Source organism: Alosa pseudoharengus, unplaced genomic scaffold, assembly GCF_046254945.1.
Source record: "Alosa pseudoharengus isolate Yale_2024_CS ecotype anadromous, Long Island Sound unplaced genomic scaffold, YU_APseudo_1.1 YU_APseudo_1.1_scf_9, whole genome shotgun sequence".
In the NCBI taxonomy this organism is placed as follows: Eukaryota; Metazoa; Chordata; class Actinopteri; order Clupeiformes; family Clupeidae; genus Alosa; species Alosa pseudoharengus.
Genome location: NW_027468881.1, coordinates 18,294,921 through 18,302,996, shown reverse-complemented (window position 1 = coordinate 18,302,996; position 8,076 = coordinate 18,294,921). Strand labels below are relative to the sequence as shown.

Below are 8,076 nucleotides of genomic sequence, written 5' to 3'. Positions count from 1 at the left end.
TTATTAAACATGAAGTACATGTGTGTGTATGAGAGAGGAAGCCAACAGGAACAAAGAACACAAAAAGCAAGTGAGATTGGGACAGAGGGACAATTTATGACAGGCTTCCCAGAACTGTACTACTTGCCTCATTCTGATAACAGATTAATTTATGCATCTCCATGGACACATAGAGGAGTTGACACAAGAAACATGGTATACTCATCATTTGTCTCCCAAACCTCCTTCTGAACACAAGAGAGAGAAAATGATCGTTCCTTAACTTAGTTGTTTTTATTATTTATTACTTATGGACATTCACAATCAGACAAGACAGGATATGACGAGGAAAAAGCATGCGTGTTTCTACACTACTGCAGCACACCTGAACAGCACTGAGTGTTCCTTCTTTCAACGTCACTTTAAAAAAAAAAAAAAAAAACAGTATACACACACGCTCAAAAATGAGAGGCAAAGAGACAGTGTTTTTAAAAGCAGCACAAAAACAAATAAAGTGCAAATACTCCTTCTGAAGACCTCTTCAGACAACTTTCTTAACATCTTGGCACACAACTGCAAACCACCATCAGAACAGGCACTCGCGCACGCACACAAACACACACACACACACAGGACACCTCCAACTAATTCAGATCTTTATCCATGTTGAGAATGTTGGGTAATATGTTCAGTGTTTTCAGGGTGTCAAATTCATATTTAGTTTTTTTACTTTGCACAACTGTATTCTGTTTCTATTGGTCTTTTTCACTTTGCATTTCATTACATCAGGCTATGATGGTGCTTGCATGACAATAATTAAACAAACAAAACAAAACGCTAACAAATGTGTGGCACCAATGTTTTCCCTTAAATAAAAAGAGTACATCTGGTCTACATGCAGAGCCCAACTGAACACGGGACCAAAGAGAGACCGGAATTCTGCATTATCCCACTAAGCCCTCTTTCTCTTTCAGTTTTCATGCTCCCTTCTTCATAATCCTTCACTTGGCTTTACCCTAAGTGCACGCTTGAGTTCGGTCAAGACCTCAACCTGGAAACAGCCAATCTGACAGCCCCACAATTACCCTGTTTCCCAGTGTCATGCAGTAGCCACACACACCCAAACAAGCATGATGTTAATGAGCCACTATTGGACAAATCATATCACACACTCTCACACACACACACACACACACACACACACACACACACACCACACACACCACACACACCACACACACCACACACACACACACACACACACACACACACACACACACACACACACACACACACACACACACACACACACACACACAATGTAGTTGGGTAGAGATACAGGCCACAACTGCGAGTGGGCATATACAGTAATCGGGTGATAAAAGGCCCACAGGGCACCACCAATGCACAAACAAAAACAAACAAGCATATTACATACTACAAACAAACTTATTACACATCTCTGACAATCTCACATTTGGGTTACCTTTGAATAGACTTGAGCATGCCTACTTGTGTAGACACACACACACCCACAAACTTGTATCACCATACCCAACTGTGACTGATCGTAACTTGCTTGATTTCAACCCAGACTGAGGTAACCCTAGTGCAGAGACACCCAGATGTGGCCCTGATGTGGCCCCGAGTCAGCGGCCATCGTGGTCAAGTCGGTGTGGTGGATGGGACAGAGGGATGAGGGGTGAGAGGACACTTCCTACCCCCCGCACAACACACCAGGTCAACAGATGACCTTTAACCTCTAACTCACACACAAGCCTACTGACCCTGTGAGTTATGTGAGACACCACATCCTAAACACACATACGCATAGCTCAAAGTGACATGGTGTTACCATAAAATAATAATCAAATAAATTATTACCATTATTATTATTATTATTATTATTATTATTACTACAGGTCTTCCATATACAGCTATGGATTTCCGTGTTCTTAACAAGTAACACCAAAGAGGAAGATACGCTCCACAAAATAAATGGCCAGGTCATCCTACACACTAGGGGGCGCACTCTCCTGCTCGCATCCCAAAGGCAGAACCCAAACACATGAAAAGTGAAGACCATTCATCCAGGCAGAGAGGCAGGCGGAGAGGTGAACAGATGCGTCTCATGGCAGAGCGAGGGTTAACGCCCTCTTCTAAAACAAGCATGGCTAAGAGGAGTCCATCTGATACAGCAGGCGGCTGAGACGTGGCAGAGGGAGGAGAGAGAGAGAGGAGAGAGAAAAGAGAAAAGAGAGAGAGGGCTGGCGGTGGTCATGAGGACCCTGCATTTGGGCATTGTCTTTCTCTCGCTCTCTCTCTCTCTCTCGCCCCCGAAATCATCTTTCTTCTTCTTCATCCCTCGTTCCATCTTCGGCCTCTTCTTATCGCCCCTGCTGCAGGTACTGCTGGGTAAACATGTTGAGCTCACTGTCCAGCCACCCCGCTTTATTCCTGTTGAGTCATACACAGGGGGGGGGGGGGGGGGGGGGGATATATCAATTCCTGAAAGAAACTGAAAGAAACTGAAATCTTTGTAAATACTTTCAAAACCATAGCTGCCCGAATCCGACACATAGCAAAGGGCCCACTATTGACAGTCAGATCTGACAGATAACAGATGGACGCTGATGACGACGAAATAGTGTTAATTTTGTCACCTATTTTTTATTTAGTCTTAGTCCTAGTCTTGTGACGAAATGTCCTTTTTAGTCTTTGTCATATTTAGTCATTCAAATTTCAGTTTTTGTTAGTCAAGTTTTAGTCGACTAAAAGTCTCGTCATTTTAGTCTAGTTTTAGTCAAAAGAAAACTAAAGGTATCTTAGTCTTAGTCAGTTTTACTCAACACATTTTAGTCTTTTTTTTATAACAAATTATTTCTGATTACTATTTGAGTCAAATGGTGTTTACACATCTCAATTTTCCAACAATATTGTGTGTCCACAGGGCTACTCGTCTGTTATAATTACTCATTCTGATTTTTTGTCAGTCAGTATGTTTACATGCACAGGTAAGTCGAGCTACAGTTATAGCTCGGCTGGGATTTGACCATAGACAGTAAAAGATTTGACTGGACAACTGTCATATTCGTAGACCAGTGTTTCTCAAAGTGTGGTCCGGGAATCACTGGTGGTCCGCAAGCTATCCCAAGTGGTCCGCGAGCAGACGTGGTAAAATATAATATAGATGAGTTGTTTGCAATATTGAACCAACTTGTATGTAAAAACAGTTCTGCAACACTGTCTATGTAAGATATGCCAGTTTAAATCATACAGTATGAATCCACACAATAAGCAAAGTGCAAAGACAATTAGCAAGGTGGTTCAGTGAGTAGGCCTATAGTGTAGACTAATTATAGGCTACTGTTGAAGTAGGTGTAATCTTTTTTTTTTTTAGCTAGGGTTAGTTAAGTGGTCCTGAAACTGAAAAAGTTTGAGAAACACTGTCGTAGACCAAAGTATTAATGTTTTACTCCGCCTCGCTAGATGGCGATATGCGCCCAAACACAACACATTCCCCAAACAGACTCTCCATCTTAGCCATAGCTAACTTGCTAGCGAACTTTCCATATTAGCTTACTTGCTAGCAAACTTTGCATCATGAGTCTAACTAGTTAAATAGTTGACATTAAATGATGAACATTTTCATATGGACATTCTGGGGGATGTTAATTTGTATGAGAGAAGCTTCAACTTCTGGGTATGTAGCATTGTGGCATAAAGCTTAGGTAGTTAGCTTGCTAACTCTGGCAGAAATCTCCAGTGTTCTTGTTCCATGTAGTTTCGTGTTGCAGCCACAGGGTTGCAGCCACAGCACGTAGACTAGCCTACAGAAAAGCTGTTGCGTATGAACTCATTCGGAATATTTTGAAAACGTAACAGCTAGATATTCTGTCTTCTCATTTTCTAGATGAAAATGAAGAGAGATTTTATCTTAGTTTTTATTTCATGCAAAACATTTTAGTCTCGTCTTTTTTCGTCAACAATAATACAAGATAGTCTTAGTCAGTGTTTCAGGACATTACTGCAGTCTCGTCATCGTCTCGTCTTAGTCATGAAAAAAAAGGTCGTTGACGAACATATTTCCTCTCGTCTCGTCTGACGAAATTAACACTAGTGGTTGGAAACCAGTGGAGGGTACAGCTTATCATTGTGTAGATTAAGCCTGCGGTTTTGTTTTATATATATAAAAAAAGTTAAATCTTATTTGAAATAATTTAGCTTAAGAGCGATAGGGGATGGTTTTAAAAAATAATGTGGGCGGTTTCACTGTCCCAACAAAGTTTTAGTTGGCAAGAATAAAATAATTTTTCAGGTTGGACCCAAGTCTGTCAAGTGACTGCGTCAGGGAGGGAGGTTATGGCAAACAAACATATTTTTAAGGATGGCCTCATCAAGCACCCCTACGTGTGTGTGTGTGTGTGTGTGTGTGTGTGTGTGTGTGTGTGTGTGTGTGTGTGAGATACCTCAGCAGCTTGGCTTTGCTCTGCAGGGTGTCCAGCTGCTCAATCTTGTTGTTCATGTCCTGAATCTCATCTTCCAGATTCTGCCTCGTCACATCAACCTGCTGGCACAGCTGGGCAAAGGTGCTCGCCAGCTCCCTGAACACACACACACACACACACATTAGACAATCATAGCAAATTCCATTTGTTACCATTTTTACAACCTCATTTGTGATATTTATTTCCCTTCTTTGGATTAAGAATATTCTACTTAGAATTGTTCTGTGCATCTACATGATAAAAGATCTTGCAGTAAGGCAAGTAAAGTAGTGGGAGTATGTGAAAACTACTCTTCTGGTCACTAGGTGGAGCCAGTGAGCAAAGGATTAAAAGGTTCTTTTAAATCTGCATCTATTTATACTGGTCAGTTACATAAGATGATGTGACCAACCAATATTTTCCACTGGCTCTAAACGGAAGCTTTAGTGCTCTTAAATACAGCGGAGAGCACACACACACACAGACAGATTACACCTGCATAAACCAGTTGCAACCACGCTAAGAGAACTCTTAACGAGATCTCTCTTCAAAAGAGATTAGTGTTTCCTGAGGAATAGGATGTGTCCAGGAAAAAAGGTGTGCATCCGTGTGTATGTGCTGTTCGTGTCCACACCCTGCTACAACTGATAGCCTTGACCCTTGCTGGGTGTGTGTGTGTGTGTGTGTGTGTGTGTGTGTGTGTGTGTGTGTACTCACTGCTGGACCTGGTGGCTACAGTTGGACCCTGTATAGCTGACGATGAGCTGGAGCTTCTCGCTGGCGTAATCCACAAACTGCCTCTTGAAGGCACGCTCCTTGGCCTTGGTGGTCCAAGTCAGGCGCTCATACACATACAGTAGCCCGTAGAGGCCCACGGACAGAGCGATGAGACGCCAGCCCACTGCCTTCCAGATCTACACACACACGAACACGTATGAGAACTTGCAGAGAAGAACATGAACAAGCGCACACACGCCCGCCCGCACACACACACACACACACACACACACGCACAATAGAGCACGACTATCCACAACACCTTGCAGTATGGACAACAAAACTGTACTCCATTATAATGTAATGATAAAAGATAAAATCTTCCAATGGCAAATGAGCGGGGGAGGGGGTGGAGTCATCTGGGGGAGGGGGTGGGGTCATCTGGGGGAGGGGTAAACCTATTTGAACTCTATGACATCCCTGGCCAAGACCTCGGAAATGTATTTGGGATTGGGATTGGGATTTTGCATTTTACGCAAGAGCTAGAGAGATTTAGAGGATATTGTGTCAAACAGTACATCTCTTCCATGAGATGCAAAAAATGTATCTGCAACAAGATGTTGTTAGATAAAACAGTCATAAAACACCACAAAACAGGACTCGTAGCTAAGCCCTTCAGATTGTAATTTAGAGGCTTCTTCCCAGTGTTTAACGTCACATGAACAGGTCTATGAGTGTGTGTGTGTGTGTGTGTGTGTGTGTGTGTGTGTGGTGTGTGTGTGTGGTGTGTGTGTGTGGTGTGTGAATTTAGATAAGCCTTTGCTAGCCACGGTTCGGGGGTAGGTATTAAAATGTTACGTAAAGTGTGTGTTTGTGTATGAGAGTTTGTTTTTTAATGTTTGAAAGCACAGGAAAGGTTCAAGTACCAAGTGTATGTGTGCTGATCTGCCTGCAAACATCAGCCTGCAATCTATACAGGTGTTTCACTGCATTCCAAGCAAGGTGTGTGTGTGTGTGTGTGTGTGTGTGTGTGTGTGTGTGTTCTTACCACGCCTCCAACCACAATGATGCCCATAGAGGTGCGCGAGGTCAGTGATGCCAGGCCGGTTACCATGGAGACCATGAGCTCCTCCTGGGTGACTGAGCCCTGGGGGAAGGGGGGCATGCTGGAGCTGACCGGGGTGATGGCCAGTGGCCGCGGAACCTGAAACATACACACACGCATATCGGTGATGAATTCAGCCATAGTGTGTGTGTGTGTGTTCACTCTCTGTACCTTTCTTTTAATCAGTTAGGCCAATCCAGTGTGTGTGTGTGTGTGTGTGTGTGTGTGTGTTCACTCTCTGTACCTTTCTTTTAATCAGTTAGGCCAATCCAGTGTGTGTGTGTGTTTGTGTTCACTCTCTGTACCTTTTTTTTAATCAGATAGGCCAATCCAGTGTGTGTGTGTGTGTGTGCGTGTGTGTGTGTCCATCTCTCACCTGGTCGTTGTAACCCATGAGTGCACGGCGTGTGTTCTTGGGCCCGAGGAAGCGGTTGACCAGCATGGTCCAGCCCAGGGAGAAGTGGAAGCCGATGTCCTCCTGGAAGTCCCCGCACAGCTTGTCGCAGTTGAGGTCGTAGCACAGGCTGAAGCACTGGCGTGGCGCCAGCTTGTCCACCTGCTCACGCACCTGCACAGGCAGCAGCGGCTTCAGACCGTCTGCGCAGACCACACAGAGAGAGAGAGAGAGAGAGAGAGAGAGAGAGAGAGAGAGAGAGAGAGAGAGAGAGAGAGAGAGAGAGAGAGAGAGAGAGAGAGAGAGAGAGAGAGAGAGAGAGAGAGAGAGAGAGAGAGAGAGAGAGAGAGAGAGAGAAATAGAATGAGTGTTTTTAATCAGAGTGTGTTTTTAATTATGATTCACACACTGTGGATTTATAGTTTGTGCGTTAAGTGTTTGTGCATTGCTATTAAAATCAGCTGTATTCTCGTCTATTTTGTGTCTGCATGAAGAGAAACTGTCATTTTTAACCTTCATGCTAAGAACACTGGACTCCAGTTGAAGTCACTGTGAATGTATTGTATGCATGTCCCTTTTTGTTTATGTTCTATGTTTGGGCTTTATAGCCTTTACAGGCAGTACTGTGTGTGGCAGAGAGATGAAGACTGGGACCCTTCGGCACTAGACCTGAATGTGGCATTGAACGCCATGCTACCACAACACTACCACTTCCACCTGCATGTGTCTTTCTGTACGGTCTGTGTGTGAGCGGGACAGGTGTGCGTATGTGCATGTGTTGCTCACCTATCATCTCGGTCTGTGTGGTCTGAAGGGCACCGGTGATAGCAGTGGTACATCTCTCTGACATGTTTCTGCCCAGGCCTTCCTCAATGTGCCGATGCAGCTCCTAACACACACACACACACACACACACACACACACACACACACACACACACACACACACACACACACACACACACACACACACACACACACACACACACACACACACACACACACACACACACACACACACACACACACACACACACACACACACACACACACACACACACACACACAGTCAGAGTGGATATACACAGACACACAGACTGTGAAAACCACAAGAACAATGGAGACAGAGGGTCTGGGAGAATATCCATGGAAACCGTAATAATCACAAATTCTAGAAAACCAAAATGAGTCAAGTCAACAGCAAAATACCACAACACAGTGCAAATCACTGTCTGGAGCACAAAGAGTCGTTTGGTGTGCCATTTCCACAAATGGATCAAGCAAAGCCAGGCTAATTCGGACTAATATTGATCCGGATGGAGATGGATCACTCATTCAAATGCAGTTTAATTCTCAAGAACCAAAAGCAACTTTCTGAGAATGTTTACAGAGAGC

The 8,076-nt window shown here is 43.9% G+C and overlaps 1 protein-coding gene across 2 annotated transcripts in view; it reads right to left on the bottom strand.

Moving 5' to 3' along the window:
- Positions 1 to 254: 254 nt before the first annotated feature.
- The window catches only part of mfn2 (mitofusin 2), a 25,540-nt gene continuing 17,718 nt past the window's right edge, over positions 255 to 8,076 (bottom strand). For both annotated transcript variants that reach the window (XM_076277426.1, XM_076277427.1), the window contains exons 13-18: positions 7,469 to 7,571; positions 6,665 to 6,885; positions 6,232 to 6,387; positions 5,184 to 5,380; positions 4,449 to 4,583; positions 255 to 2,436 (exon numbers count right to left, since the gene is read on the bottom strand). In XM_076277426.1, the coding sequence (XP_076133541.1) occupies positions 2,367 to 2,436; positions 4,449 to 4,583; positions 5,184 to 5,380; positions 6,232 to 6,387; positions 6,665 to 6,885; positions 7,469 to 7,571 (882 nt within the window). In that variant the 3' untranslated portion in view covers positions 255 to 2,366. The remainder of the gene's footprint in view (positions 2,437 to 4,448; positions 4,584 to 5,183; positions 5,381 to 6,231; positions 6,388 to 6,664; positions 6,886 to 7,468; positions 7,572 to 8,076) is intronic.